This window comes from Phyllostomus discolor, chromosome 9, assembly GCF_004126475.2.
Source record: "Phyllostomus discolor isolate MPI-MPIP mPhyDis1 chromosome 9, mPhyDis1.pri.v3, whole genome shotgun sequence".
NCBI lineage: Eukaryota > Metazoa > Chordata > Mammalia > Chiroptera > Phyllostomidae > Phyllostomus > Phyllostomus discolor.
The window spans coordinates 63,679,869-63,695,656 of record NC_040911.2 but is presented as its reverse complement, the minus strand read 5'-3'; the positions used below and the strand labels follow the sequence as shown (position 1 = coordinate 63,695,656).

The following is a 15,788-nucleotide window of genomic DNA, read 5'->3' as shown; positions in this document are numbered from 1 at the left end:
CGTGTCCCAGCTCCTCCCTTAACCAGTTACATCAGAAACTGTAGGAGTGGGAGCAAGGCATCAGTCTTTTATAACACACCCAGGTGACTCCTCAGATGTGAGAATCATGGAGCAGGTGGTTGGAAAGATGAAAGAGTCCTTGGAGGTCCTGTAAAATAACCTCACTTGATGCAAGAGACTCAAGTGGAGAAAGACAAGTTGGGATTTAGATATTTTAATAAAATCAGAGATTAGGGAGTATATTTGAGTTATCCCTCGATATCTTTTTAGAAGACTGGTTCCAGGACCCATTCCCCTAACAGGAACCCTCCCAACCCCTGCCCAGGCCCAAGATACCCAAATCCACAGATGCTCAAGGCCCTTATTTAAAAAGGTATTATATTTTTATATTGGCTACAGCAGGGTATGCCTACACATCACTTCATTTTCATGGATTTAGTGTAAGTGGCAAATTCAAGTTTTGCTTTTTCAAACTTTCTGGGATTTTTAAAAAATGTTTTTCATCTGCAGTTTGTTGGATCCATGTATGCAAAACCAGTGGACACAGAGGCCTTAGTATATTTTCCTAGGGCTGCTATAACAAAGTACCACAAACTTAAAACAACAGAAATGTATTCTGTATATACATTTCTGACAGAAATGTATAGCTTGATGCTAGAAATCTAAAATCAAAGTGTCAGCAGGACTGTGCTCCCTCTGAAGGCACCAAGGGAGAATACTTCCTTGCCTGTTTCAGCTTCTGGTAGGTTCTGATTTATGGCAGCATAATTCCAATCTCTAACTACATCTTTATATCACCTTCTTTTCTGTGTCTTCTGTGTCCACTCTTCTTCTCAGGACACTAGTCATTGGATTTAGACCCACAGTAAATCCAGGAGGATTTAATCTTGAGATTCTTAACTAATTATATCTGCTAAGAACCTAAGTCCAAACAAGGTCACATTCTAAGGTTCTGGACGGACATGAATTTTTTTCCATTTACAGTTGACATTTTATATCACTTTCAGATACATAGCATAGTATTTAAACATTTATATAACTTACAAAATGATTCCCCCAATAAGTCTAGTACCCACCTGTCACCATACATAGTTATTATAATATTATTGACTATATTCCCTATGCTGTATTTAACCCCTATAATTATGTTGTGATTACCAATTTGTCCTTTCTAATCTCTACACCTTTTCCTTTTTTAAATATTGTTTTTCAAAATTTTTATTTTGTATTTTTTCCATTACCATTTATCCTCCTTAATACTCCCTCCCCCCACCCCACAATCACCACACTGCAACAAGAGCTGGCAAGGATGTGGAGAAAGGAACCCTTTTGCGCTGTTGGTGGAAATGTAGACAGGTGCAGCCACTGTGGAAAGTATTATGAAGATCTCAAAAAATTAAAAATGGATCTGCCTTATGACCCAGCAATTCCACTTCTGAGAATTTATACAAAGAAACCTGAAACACTAATTTGAAAGAACATAGGCACTCCTATATTCATTGTAGTGTTATTTAGAATCACTAAGATATGGAAGCAGCTCAATTGTCCATCAGTAGATGAGTGAATAAAATAGCTGTGGGACATTTACACAGTGGAATATGACTCCCATAAAAGGGAAGAAAATTTTACCCTTTGCAATGACATAGATGGACCTGGAGAGCATTATGCTAAGTGAACTAAGCCAGTCAGAGAAAGACAAATACCACATGATTTCACTTGTGTGGAATCAAATGAACAAACTGAACTAACAAGCAAAATAGAGACAGACTCATAGAGAACAGGCTGACAGCTCTGGTGGGTGTAGGGTTAAGGGGTGGTGGGATTGAGCCAAAAGGAAAAAGGACTTGGACATCTTCACCTTTTTCACCCAGTCCCTAAACCCCTTCCCATCTGGCAACCCTCAGTTCTCTGTATCTATAAGTCTGTTTTTGCTTTGTTCATTTCTTTTATTTTTTTAGATTCCACATAAAAAAAGTGAAATCATATGAAATTGTATTTGTCTTTACCTGACTGACTTTCACTTAGCATATAAACTTCTAGGTCCACCCATGCTGTCACAAATGGTAAGATTTTATTCTTTTTTATGGCTGAGTAATAGTCCTGTGTGTGTGTGTGTGTGTGTGTGTGTGTCTCACATCTTCTTTATCCAGTCCTCTATTGATAGGTACTTAGGTTGCTTCCGTATCTTGGCTATTATAAATAACACAGCAATGAACGTAGGGTGCATGTATCTTCAAATCAGTGTTTTGGATTTCCTCACATAAATACCCAGAAGTTGTATTGCTGAGTCACAAGGCAGTTCTATTTTTAGTTTATCAAGGTTCCTCCATAGTGGCTGCATCAATTTGCAGTCCCACCAGCTGTGAATGAGGTTTCTCTTTTCTTCACACCCCTTGTTGTTTGTTGATTTATTGACCATAGCTATTCTGACAGGTGTGAAGTGATCTCTCATTGTAGTTCTGATTTTCATTTCTCTGAAGATTAGTGATGTTGAGCATCTTTTCATACTCTATTGGACATCTGTGTGTCCTCTCTGGAGAGTCTGGTCAGGTCCTCTGCCCATTTATTAATTGGATTATTTTTTTGGTGGAGTTGTATGAGTTCTTTATAAATTTTGTCATTGGTGACTATCCTCTTCCATTCAGTAGGCTTTTTGTTCTTGATGGTTTCCTCTACTGCACAAAAACCTTTTTAGTTTGGTGTTGTCCCATTTGTTTATTTTTTCTTTTGTTTCCCTTGCCCAAGGAGATAAATCAGGAAAATTATTATTAAGACTGATGTCAGAGAGTTTACCACCTATGTTGTCATCTAGGAGTTTTATGGTTTTACGTCTTATATTTAAATGTTTAATACATTTTGAGTTAGTCCAAGCAACTCATTCATATGCTTTACGACAGGGGTGCCAAACTCATTTTCACCAGGGGCCACATCAGCCTTGTGGTTGGTTGCCTTCAAAGGGCCGAATGTAATTTTAGGACTGTATACATGTAACTACTCTGTAACAGTTAAGCAGGAAATTGGCGATGATGCTGGGTAGAAATAAGGTGCCAGGCTGGATAAAACAAGATGGAAGGCCGGATTCTGCCCACAGGCCTTGTGTTTGCCACCTGTGCTTTAAGAGTTCTCTGTACATCAACTGTCTCTGTGAGAGGCCTGAGAAACCTGAACAGACTGACAGGCCCAGAGCAACTGGTAGAGTGAGTGGGAAGTCTGGTTATGAAAAGTGGACCCAACCTATGTTTTTCACATTCACGTAGACTTATGGCCTTAAATAAAAATAATTCCTAAATATAGATGAGTTTTCTGTATTTTCAGTATAAAGCATCCATATCCTAATATTTTCTCATTTTCATTTGAGCAGATTACTAGGTAAGTGGCTTCTGGATTTTAAGTGATAATATTTATGTTTAGAATTAATTTCAGAAATATAATATATCCCATAATTTTTGTTTTGTTTTACAATAACAACTGGGTTTGCTGCATCAGTGACACATGTAGTGTATTATGTAAAAAAGAAAATTGTGTGAATGTACATATACATGAAAAATAACATCACTGGGAAATTCAGTGGACAGGAAATAATTTTTAAGTTTAATTTAAAAAATTCTACACACCTCATATAGGAATAGTAATTATCCTTCCTTACTCAGAGATGCCGTTTTTTTTGCAGTTCAAGGTCATTTTTTTTCCTAGCTATAGTGATAGTATTGTTTGCATCTCCCTTTGTTATTCCTTTTCCAGACTCAACTCTTCTTTTTTCATTAGGGATTTCTGCAAAAGCTCTGGGCAGATTCTCTGCCTGGGAGACACCCCATAGAGGCTGGTGAAGGACAGTTTATCTGGCTCTTGTAATTGGTTGCTAAAAGCATTTGTTCATCAGATATTTTCTTTTTCTTTTTATTTGTAGATTTAGAAGTATTTTAGCAGGTGTACATTTGCATGTAAAAGAGAATAAAAGATAAGAAGTTGGGTTTTTTCTTCTCTCCTCAATATCATCCCTCCCCTACCTCCCTTTATTCAGCATGTTTCATTTTGTTTCTCTAGTGGTTTCCATTTTCTAGACTCAAATGCATATCAAAAAGAAAAAACAGTCTCAGAGATTCATCACCACTTTGTAGGAAGATCGCAGACTGGGAAAATATATTTATCTCATTGTGTTAATCAGTCTGGAATTAATAGCTAACGATAGATTTTAGCCCCTGGACCCCCTGCCTTATTTTTTTAACTGCAATTTTTAAACTTTTAAACTAAATCTTAACACAGATTTGAATATGTAATAGATGCTTGACCAAGAGAACCAGAACTGAAAGCTTGAGTATGCATGGATGTTTGTTTCTGTGTGTACCAGAGTATTCTAATTGAAAATAACTGTATTCTTTAGAAATAATTGTTTTCTCTAATAATTTTCATTGCTCAATTGTTTTCTGAGAGTTTGACATTACTAATGAGAGGAAGTGTTCCCCTGGAGTCCCAGGAAGCCACTCATTAAAGACTTCAGAGTTTACTTGCATGTTGAGAAGATTAGTCTTTTCCCCTAAGAATTATTTTAACCTTGTTCCTACCTTGTTTATAGCAGGCTAACTAAACCTTTAGATTTGTTACCTTTGCTCTCTTGTTTGTTCATTCATTCCTTTAATAACTATGAATTTCCAGGTCAAAATAGTGTAGCTTTTCACCACTTGATTCTTCACTATCAAAAGCCTGGGCTTAAGTTGCCACCACCTCATTCCTAGCTTTGCCTTTTTGGTTTATGAAGTTGGCCTCCTAGCCAAGTCTTCTAGACTATTCCTGGAGGATATCTGAATTGTTTGAGCACCCCCAGCAAAAAGAATACACTTGTTTCCAAAGAATCTGAAATCTGGTCCATTTGAAATAGACAGCTACTTAAAAATCCCCATACAATTGTTGCAGCCTCCCTTGATAATGGTTTGTCTGCTCTTTCAACCCAGTAAGCTTTTCTGACAAGTAGCTTGTATCCCTTGGCTGAAGTTTTTCACAAAGTTTTCTTGTAACACAGAAAAAATTGCTTGTTGCCATCTAGTTTCAACATTGCAAGTATGTTCTGTTTGGCCTGTGCAGAAGTCTGGGGAGACTAAGCCCACTTTCCCACTCAGCAGCAATTGACCAGAGAATAGCTCTCCCCAGTGGACAGGACTTGTGTTGCCTCACCCTTCCCACTGCTCCCACCTGACCAAAGTCTATTTTTGTGTGTGTTTCCTGCTTGGATACAGCAAGTGTCTGCATTTACAATCCTGCCCTGTACAGTCTGTTTACAGTACCTATGTTGTTGAACCCTCTTTCCTTGTTTCTACACAGGCTATGTAGCCTGCAACCTTTCCTGATCATGTTTTTAATAAAATCTTAATTTTGTTTTTTTTCTTTTTGGATCGTCTCCCAGTCCTTCATATGTTGTTTGGTGCAGTTCTTCTGACTAAAATAAGGGTGTGATACATGTGTGGAGAACAACTCCCAGTTCTGATTATCTACTAGATTTCTCCAGCTGGTTTGGTGATTCTGGTCCTGCCTCAATTAGTATTTATTCCACCATAGAAATGCACTTAATCCTTTTACATTTTAACTTCACTTTGCCCTTAAACCATTAGAGCAAGGATGTGTGGTGGTGGGTAAAGGGGATAGATGCCCAGCAGTCCCCAGCATTAATTTTACCAAACTTTTATTACTTGTGTCAGAGCAGCTACATCTCAGATAAAAATTGTCCACATCAGTTTCAGTGACTCTCCACTTAGAAAAGGACCACAGGTTTAAAGATCAAATACCAGTGAGGAGGCATGGCTCAAAAGGGGGTGTACTTTAGTTGAATGGGATAGAGGAAATGAGCTGTCTCACTCCAATACTACTGTATAGTTGAAAGCAGGCTCAAGCAGCACTAAAGGGAAAGCCCACAGGCCAATTAGTCCAAGCCCTTGAATAAGGAAGGGAACCAGAATGGAAAGCCTGTGGAACATGGGAATGGCCTATCTTTTCCAGAGTAGTGAAGTGGTCCCTTGCTGCTAAGAATGAATTCACATTTCTTCCTTCCAGTAAAAACATCAGTTCTGTGTTGTATTCAGACAAAATACTTAATCCCCCTAAATCTGAAATGTTGCAACTACTAGCTCAATAGTTTTTACAAAGAATTCCTCCTGAAAATAAATGAGGTAGGACCCCCCCAAAAAATGTAATTATCTTCTGGAGGGTAGGCCCCTTTGTAGCACAGGCTTCCCCCTGCTAGATGAGTGTTCTAGGGGAACCCATATGTATCAGTCTACCAGCTGGCTGCTTGTTGTGAGAGGCTGGCTTCAATGAATTTTTTTTGGACGATTCAACACATTTGCCTATTCCATGATGGGTGATGTATGAGCGCACCTGCCTACACCATGATGAGTGTTCAGCAGTTTTTGACCAAAAAGCAGCATGACCCCAATGCTTCACCTTCCCTATTCACTCAATCTCACCCCAAATGACTCTTTTTGTTTGTTTCCCTGAATGAAAAAAGTCTTGCCATTGTGGAAGAGGTAAAACAAAAAGTGGGAATCACTGAAAAGGCATCAAAATCGATGAGTCTAGAAACTTATTTGAGCAGTAGAAAAAACATCTCCATAGGTATATGGCATCAAATAGAGAGTACTTTGAAGGTGACTGAAGTTTAAACATAGGAATAAATACACAATTTTTATAAGTAAATTACAGGGTTTTTTGTGTTCCCCCTCATAATACATTTTCCTGATTCTGAGGAATAAGAGAGCCAACTCACTAAAGTCAAATGATTTATCTTAGAACAGTAGACAAAAGGAAACCACAACTCTGGCTTCCAGCCACCAGGAGTGTTTATTAATCAGCAACTTTTTTCTTTTTTTTTAATTTGAATTTCTGTCTTTGCCACTTTTCCTTGAGCAAATAAGTTTAATTGAATACAAAAATAGCATAGGGTCATTGAAATCAGGACTTGTATCCTAAAAGCTGAATAACTTTTTGGTTCACCTTCATAAAATAAAAACAAAACAGAGTATTTTCACCTTTTTTATAATGATTCTGTGCCTTTTAAGAAGTCAGATACACTATCTTTGATTTAAGCCCCCCCCAACTTATTTTACAGAAAATCTGAAGTAAAATGGATATTAGGATTAGTTGGAGAGTTATGATGCCACCCTATTGGAGCCATTCTGGGACACTGGGACTAAACTACAGCAAGAAACATTTTCTCTCCAGGCCAGAACTCAACACACACTGCCAGAAGTTACACAACACAATACCTTCTCCTCTGCATGCACTGCATTGGGTGTTTTGTTTATTAACTTTTCTAAATACTATTTCTGGTGTGCCAAACTGATTTTACAATCTAGCAATGTTAAAAAGTATTACCTTAGAATTTATTATTTTCAGAATTAAGAGCCCTGCCTGTGCATATTTTAGCTACATGACATTTAATACTCCAAAATATGCTCATTTTTAAATACTTTTTTTTTATTGATTCTCAGTAAGTCAAGAGAAGTTATATTTTTATTCTTTGTCATGATGATAGTTTTAATCCAGTAATAAGGCCTTGTGGTTAAGTTCTTAAATTGAGTCAGCAAAAGCAGGAAGGTGATTGCCAGCCCCTGGTGCTAACATAAGATCAGGGACCTTTTATCTATAGCCACACTGAACATGTAAAAGTGAATATTGTTTTGTTATGTCTGCACTAACACTCTAATTCTCCATCCTCTATTTTATTGAGGTATCCTTGAGACTTTAAGTAGCAGGAAATGTTGTGTTACTTGGGTGCCTTACATATGTTATCTTTATTTATTGTTTTTCCCAACAATCTTCCCCACCTTAACTTACATACAATACATGCTGTTAGAAGCTCTGCAGGGCTAAGGGTGTGCTGTGGGTCTGAGCCAGGTCGGGGCTGCTGCTAATCCCTTTGGTGCACCTGGCTTTGCTCCCTGCATATACTCTCTCTGTTCTCAGCTCTGGATCTCTGAGCTCATCCTGTTGCTATTACTGTTCTTTGTGATGCTCCTACCATTCACCCAGCCTAGGACACATGTACTCAAATGTGAGAGCCTGAGAGGCAGAGCAGGAAGTGCTTCGAAGTGAACAAAGGATGGACCAAGGTTTTTAGTACTCTTTCTTCTGGTTCATTCCTACAGTGGCTGCTGCAAGGCCTAGAATAGAGAGATACCATTTTACCATGAGTTAAGCCTATCCACAGATGCACTCAAAAAATGACTACAATTTGGCCACCTCAGATAAACATACAACCTGTCTTTGAGTCTGGAAAACTAGGTTCAACTAAACTGTTTTTTGTTCATTTTCAGAGTATCTAAAAAGGGGAAATTCAAAAAATAATTTGCATGCATTGGAAAAGTAGGAAGAATTTAAGAAACTTCTCACTAGGTAGTAGAAAATTTAGTATTTTTGTGTATTTTTTCATACCTAAAACAATTAATAATAATTTATCAATATCATCAAATACACAATCAGTGTTCAAGTATTTTTACCATGTTTTTTAAAAAATCCAACCATGCCAACTATGCCCACTCTGCCCAACTATGCCACTGCATTGCATTTGGTTTATATGGGATGTCTGTCCAGAGAAAGTCCAGCTGTGGTTAATATAGCAAAAACGGTTTGTGCAACATTGATGTAACCTGGCAGCCAAGGTGAGTGGACTGGAAAGTGTATGTGTGAACAATGATGGTTTCACTATACTTATCATTGGGGGGCAGTAGACACCACAGAGTGAGCATGTGTACTGTGTGGCCGTTGCTTTCAAAATGATTGAGTGAGTACAGCAATGAATCTGCATCAAATTTTGAGTTAAGCTTGAATATCCCTCCCTGGAAACTATTCAGATGATTCAGAAGGCCTACAACTATGGGCAACTGGTGATTGGCAGCTTCATCACAACAATGTGTCTGCTCATGCATCATTGTCTTATGCAGAGTTTTTTTGTAAAACATCAAACTATCCAGGTGACTCAGCCCTCCTACAGCCCAGATTTGGTGCCCTGCAACTTCTGCTTTTTCCCAAAACTAAAATCACCTTTGAAAGGGAAGAGATTTCAGACCATCGATGAGAGTCAGGAAAATATGATGGGACAGCTGATGCTGATTGGGAGAACTTTGTGAGGTCCCAAGGTACCTACTTTGAAGAGGACTGAGGCATCATTGTCCTATGTACAATGTTTCTTGCATCTTCTTCAGTGAATGTCTCTATTATTCATATTACATGGCTGGATACCTAATGGACAGACCTTGTATGTCTCCAAAGTAGGGTAACCATATCATTTATTATCTAAATTAGGAAACTTTAATAACAGAAGTGGATTCTATTAATCTATACTGGAACAACAGACATAAACCTGAATTGTCATGGACAAATAGGGATATCTGTTCACTACTTTAAAAAATTTATGTAAAAAATATGTAACATTAAATTTACCATCTTAACCATTTTTAAGTATACAATAAGCAGTGTTAAATATATTCATGTTGTTCAGATCTCTAGAGCTTTTTCATCTTGCAATATTGAAATACTTTACCCACTAAACACTAATACCCTTCCCCCTTCTCACCCAGCCTTTAGTATTCACTGTGCCCTTTCTGTTTCTATTATTTTGACCACTTTTGATACTTCATATAAGTGGAATCATACCTGTTTAGCTCATTTCACTTAGTACAATGTCCTTAAGGTTTATTCATGCTGTAGTATGTGATAGAATTTCCTTCTTTTTAAGGCTGCACAATATTGTATGTATATGCCAGATATTCTTTATCCATTCAACTATTGATGGATGTTTGGGTTGCTTCTACCTCTTGGCTATAATGAATAATGCTGTGATAAACAAAAGTGTTCCAACAACTCTTTGAGATCCTGTTTTTGTTTTTTGTGGACATATAACCAGAAGTGGGATTGCTGGATCATATGGTAATTCTACTTTTAATTTGTTGAGGAGGCTCCATATTATTTTCTCTAGTAGCTGTACCATTTAACATACCAACTAACAGTGCACAAGGGTTCCAACTTATTCACATCCTTAACTAAACACTTATTTTCTGGTATTTTTTTATAGTGGACATCCTGATGGGTATGAGGTGATAGCTCATTGTGGTTTTGGTCTACCTTTCCCTAATAAGTAGTGATTTTGAGCATCTTTTCATGTGCTTATAGGTCATTTATATATCTTCTTTGGAGAAATGTCTATTTAAGTCCTTTGTTCATTTTAATAAGGTTATTTATCTTTTTGTTGTTGTCAACTTATATAAGTTCCTTATATTTTCTGGATATTAACCCCTTATCAAATATATGATTTTAATTATTTTCTTCCATTGCATAATTTGCCTTTTCATTCTGTTGTTTCCTTTGACACACAAAAATTTTAAGTTTGATGTAGTCCTATTTGCCTGTTTTATATATTGTTAACTGTGCTTTTGGTCATCCAAGAAATCTTTGCCAAATCAAAAGTCTCAAAGATTTTATCCTTTGTTATCTTCTAAGAATTTAATAATTTCAGGATTTAGATTTAAGTCTTTAATCACATTTGAGTTGATTTTTCTATATGATATAAGGGTCCAACTTCTTTCTTTTGCATGTAGCTATCTAGTTATCTTTGCCTTTTTTTTGTAGAAACAAATCTATAGAAACAAAAGGCTACCAGTTGCTGAAGCAGTCTGCCCTTGAATATAATACCAATCAAACTGAAGACAGATTCCAAAAGGATGCCTCTGCATCACAACTGTCAGTAAGCAAGGGAGGATTCAGCACTTGAAATCAATGTCTAGGAGACCCAGGGCGGTGGCCAGTGCTGTGTTCAGGGAAGGGTGGTCATTCCTTGAAGGTTTCTAGAGTTTGCTTTGTAACATTGTCACTTGGTCAGAATGAACCAGTACTTTTTCAGTTATTAATGAACGTGAGTTTGGAAAAGTCTTCCCTCCTACGTGTGTACTGGCCCCTCAAGTTTCAGATTCTACCTGTGTGTATCATGATAGTAACTTGTCACTAAATACCACAGAAGATACCTCAAAGTACTTTTCTTACCATATCTACCAATTTCTTTTTCAATTTTTTTTTTAAATTTTAGAGGGGAGCCCTGGCTGGCATAGCTCAGTGGATTGAGTGCGGGCTGGGAACCAAAGTGTCCCAGGTTCGATTCCCAGCCAGGGTACATTCCTGGGTTGCAGGCCATAACCCCCAGCAACCGCACATTAATGTTTCTCTCGCTCTCTCTCTCCCCCTCCCTTCCCTCTCTAAAAATAAATAAATAAAATCTTTAAAAAAAAAGTTTGTTTAAATTTTAGAGAGAGGGGAAGGTAGAGAGAAAGAGAGAGAGAAATATCGATTGGTTGCCTTCCACAAGTGCCACAATGGGATACGGAGCACACAGCCTACAACCCAGGCATGTGCCCTGGCCAGGAGTTGAATCGGCAGCCTTTCAGTTTGTGGGATGACACCCAACCAATTGAGCCACACCTGCCAGGGCATATCTTCCAATTTCTTATTCATCAATGAGGACCATCATCTTAAGCTATCCTCCCTCACCAGAATTTTGGGGTTTGGGGTGGTAAAAACTAGTTTTAGGCTTTCATGAATTTTCTTTAATCTAGAAAGTTTAAGTGTTATTTTCTGTTTTTTATATTTTATTGTGCTTTTATTATTTTCAGTGGTTTTCATTTTATTACATTCTTTTCTTAGTATATCACCTCAGTTCCATTTGTGAAAGCAAATGAATTAATACAGAGAGGTGTAAACATCAACAGTACTTTTACATAAAACACCATGCCATAATTTCACCTATGAGAATGAACAATGATTTCTTAATAGCACATAATGCCCTGTCCATACTCAGATTTCCCAGTTGCCTCAAAGTTATATTCACCAGACAAACATTTTTTGAGGGACATACTTATGGTGCATCAGGCTTGTCTTTGAAGAGCTACTTCCTAGATAATATTAGTGATAGGATTAGTTGCTGAAAAATTAATTTATTTTGGTGGTTTTGAGAATTCAGTGAGCCACTGCAGGTTAAATACCAAGTACTGTGCCTGTTAGTGAAAGGCCTCCAGGGAGGGCTGGCTGTGTTAAAGATGGTGGTTATTTGAACACCACAAACATGAGAAGTTGTAGTTTGTTGAGGTATACTTGTGAGCCCTTAAATGTTTGCTTTTCATCACCTTCTTTACATTTGAGTCACAGAATTAGAACCCAGAGGGATCTTAGAAAGTATGCATCCAAACCCTTCATTTTACAAGTGAGGCCCCAAGAGAGTAATGCTTTCCAAGCATTATAGCTGGTTAGCAGACATACATAGTTTGGAAGGTGACTCCACAAATATGTTTTTGGTAAGTGTATTTTTGGATAGTTAACTGGACATGTTCAAAGGATGAGTACATTTGATATAAGTTGTAATCCATTGGATGTGTATTAAAGTTATAATACTATTAATATTAATAATTAACATATTTTTGTTAATTTATCATAAGTGAAGTGATACTTTATAGGTTTTGTAGTAAAATACCCCTAGATTCAGTTTGCTCAGTCCACGCTCAAAATTACACTACGTGGTTTGCAAGATTCTAAATTTTCCATCATCAGCATCTTATAAGTGCTTCTAATACTGTTGGCTGTCATAATTAGATACTACCTTTAGTATTTATTTTACATTTGATCATGCATTACTTTTTCATTCTCATTCTCAGTCTGATACTAAGGACTTCTCTGAGCTCCAAAAAGAAACAGGAAGTAGGCTGGGAGGGCAGAGGGATATGGAAGCCAAGTACCAGTGTTAGAATTCATAGCACTATTTCAGGTAGTGGTGGGAATGTGCACTCTGAACTCAGGAGCCACCCCCAAATCTAACTGTTGAAGAAGAAGTGTATATTTCAGCTATTTTCTACATCAGATCTCTTAAGTCTTTGTCTCTGGACCTATCTCTAAAAAAAGCCACTTAAGCCTTGTGCCTTTTTTTTTCATATCTGAAATTGTAGAAACTCAGCAAATGACTTTTGCTGAGATGCCCATGCACTGTCTATCTGTGATCTTGGGTAGCTGCCAGTTAAGAATCAGATTTTTAACAGACATGTCCAAGGCTAAAGATTCTCAGGATGCACAGGTCAGGAATTTCCCTGCAAGCTGGGGGCACCATGGAGTTCCCCCAACTCCAGGGAAAGAGGTACATTGGACATCTTCCCAATCAACATTTTCAGGCTGGTTAAGGAGTGCCCTTGAAGTTTTTCAGTGGAGATTCAATCTCCTGTACAAGATGGAAAAAGAGGATTTGGCAGAAAGACTTAAAGATGGGTGGTGGTGTTACAGAACACTGCCTATGCTGTTCTGGAACAGCTGTGGGGTTTGATTGCCTACCACCAAGAAGTGTGACTCCCAGTACAAAAGTTTGGTGAAAAAAGAGGAAAGGGGTTGTTTATTTAAAGGTTATACAGATTCAGAATGATGGCAGATTTGTGATGTTAAATCCCACTCCCTTTAAAACACTCAAAAATACATAATCCTGCCCCACTTTGCCAACCCAGGCCAGTTTCAGAATATACCAGTCAGAGGTACCATCTTTCAAAAAAGCAGAAGTCCATGGCTCAGCATTCCCAGCCACAGTTCAGCATCCCAGGTTTCTCCCACTAACCTATACTTGATTAGGCAGGTACCACAATTTCCAGCTCCTCAGCTGTGCTGCCATGTTCTCCAGCCAGGTTTCCCAGTGGGTCTCCTCTTTCTTACTCCAGCTCTTAATCCAAAACCAAGTAGCACCTCCTTACACATCAGGCCTTATGGTGGACCTGTGGGGGCCCTTCTACATCCTTTCAAACTTCATGGCCACTATATTGTGACTCCCCTCTACTCTCTCTCCTTCATGGCAGACCAGCCCCTATTTTAAAATGCTGACTGAGAGCTTCCTACATAACATCATATTCAGCACTACATGTTCTGAAAGTCACTTAGACCTTTTACCCAGGTGGTAGCATTCTTCCCTTCAGGAATGACATGGCTATATCCACTTGCCATTATTATGAAAAGTATCTTAAGCCATATCATCCACTTTCCCTTCCCCCAACCAAGGGCTGCGGGGACTTTGGGGACCCCTCACTCTGCACCCAATTTCAGTGTGGGCAACCATCATCTAGTAGTGTCAGTTATTTTGAGACCTGGTTCCTAGCACCCATTATCTTAGCTTGATGCTGTATTAAGGCCCATGTGCTTACATGTGCATCTTGGCCATTTAAAATGGTGTTCTTTGAGCCCTGGCCAGGTGGCTCAGTTAATTGAAGTATTATCCCACACACCAAAAAGTTGCAGGTTTGATTCCCAGGCAGGGCACATACCTAGGTTGGGGGTTCAATCCCTGTTTGGAGTGCATATAGGAAGCAACCAATAGATGTCCTCTCTCTCTCTCTCTCTCTCTCTCTCTCTCTCTCTCTCTCTCTCTCCCTTCCTCTCCTTCTAAAATCAATAGACATACCCCCAGATGAAGAATGAATGAATACATACATACATAACATACATACATACCAACATGTTATTCCTTGCCTCAGAAGCTCCTTGCTTTCTGTGGCTGGAATAGCATCTTCCTCTTGTTATTTGTTTTATCAAAGTTATTGTGAGGTCCTTTCTTCATTGCAATCATTGCTGCATGGAGGCTAATGCTGTGTCTCCTGTTTACACTTGTCACAGGTTTGAACATTGGTAGCGGTACATTGAAGATAAAGACAACTAACAAAATTATTTCAGAAGCTAGTTTTTCATCTAGCGAAGGAAGTCCTTTGTCAAGGTAAAGTCATGAAAGCCTTTCTGAATAGTGGCAACAAGAAGAGAAATGTCACTGCACAATGAATCAAACTTTAGCTACATATTATTTTGTTGTGTGACTTGATAGAATGTTATGGTTTGGGGGTTTTGTTTATTTAAACTAACAGTTGAAACTTTAGTCTACATTTGCAAATATTTGCACCAAAGCCAAGTATGTTTTGCAGCTGTTGTTTCCTTGGTTTAAGACTCAATTGACACCTCAGTGAACCACAAATTAGTGTCTACAGCTGCTCGCAGTAGGGCTGCTTAGAGGCCACACAATGGAAAAGGGCCAAGAAAAAACATCAAACCTTAAAGGAAATAAAGTGGCCCATTTTTTCTTTCTGAGACAGCTGACATACATGCCAAAAATTGCTGGATATTTGGTTTTGTACTCCTTTTTTTTTTACTAAGTATTTGGGTTAGATGCTTTCTTGCTTATTTTCCATAAGGAACAAAATTTATTTTTTTCACATTTGTTAAACTGTAGCACTTGTACATTTTTCAAGCAATGATAAGTGAGTTGTAAGCTGGATTTGTCATCAACATTTAATACTAATGATGCCATGACATTAAGTCACTTAGAAAGAATTTATAGATGGGAAAAGAAGCAGTCATCTGATGAAATACCAAATACCTGATTTGGGTAAATATAATTCAAAACAGGACAAGTTTCCTTTTCTAGTAACATTTCTCATATTAAAAAGTCCTTCCAATGATTACATTACATTTGAATTAACTGTTTATCCCATTGAAATTTTAAAACAAGAACTTTACATTTTTAGTATCCTAAAAGATTAAATGATTTGATCCAGAAATATAGTATTTTTAAATATTTTTTGTTTATATTTTGAAAAACATTACAATATTTTAGGACCTGGGGTATTTTAAAATAATAGTGATTTTCTGAAATTGGATTCTTGCTTTTAGAAACCTGGTAAGTTCAGTTTTAGGGAATTATTTATTTAATTATCAGAAATGATTATCTTTAACACCTGGGTTTTCAT

The 15,788-nt window shown here is 37.7% G+C and overlaps 1 protein-coding gene across 1 annotated transcript in view; it reads left to right on the top strand.

Moving 5' to 3' along the window:
- The window catches only part of KIZ (kizuna centrosomal protein), a 161,034-nt gene that overhangs the window by 115,234 nt on the left and 30,012 nt on the right, over positions 1-15,788 (top strand). The window contains 2 exon segments of the mRNA XM_036009473.1: positions 10,629-10,730; positions 14,668-14,764. Of these exon segments, the coding sequence (XP_035865366.1) occupies positions 10,629-10,730; positions 14,668-14,764 (199 nt within the window).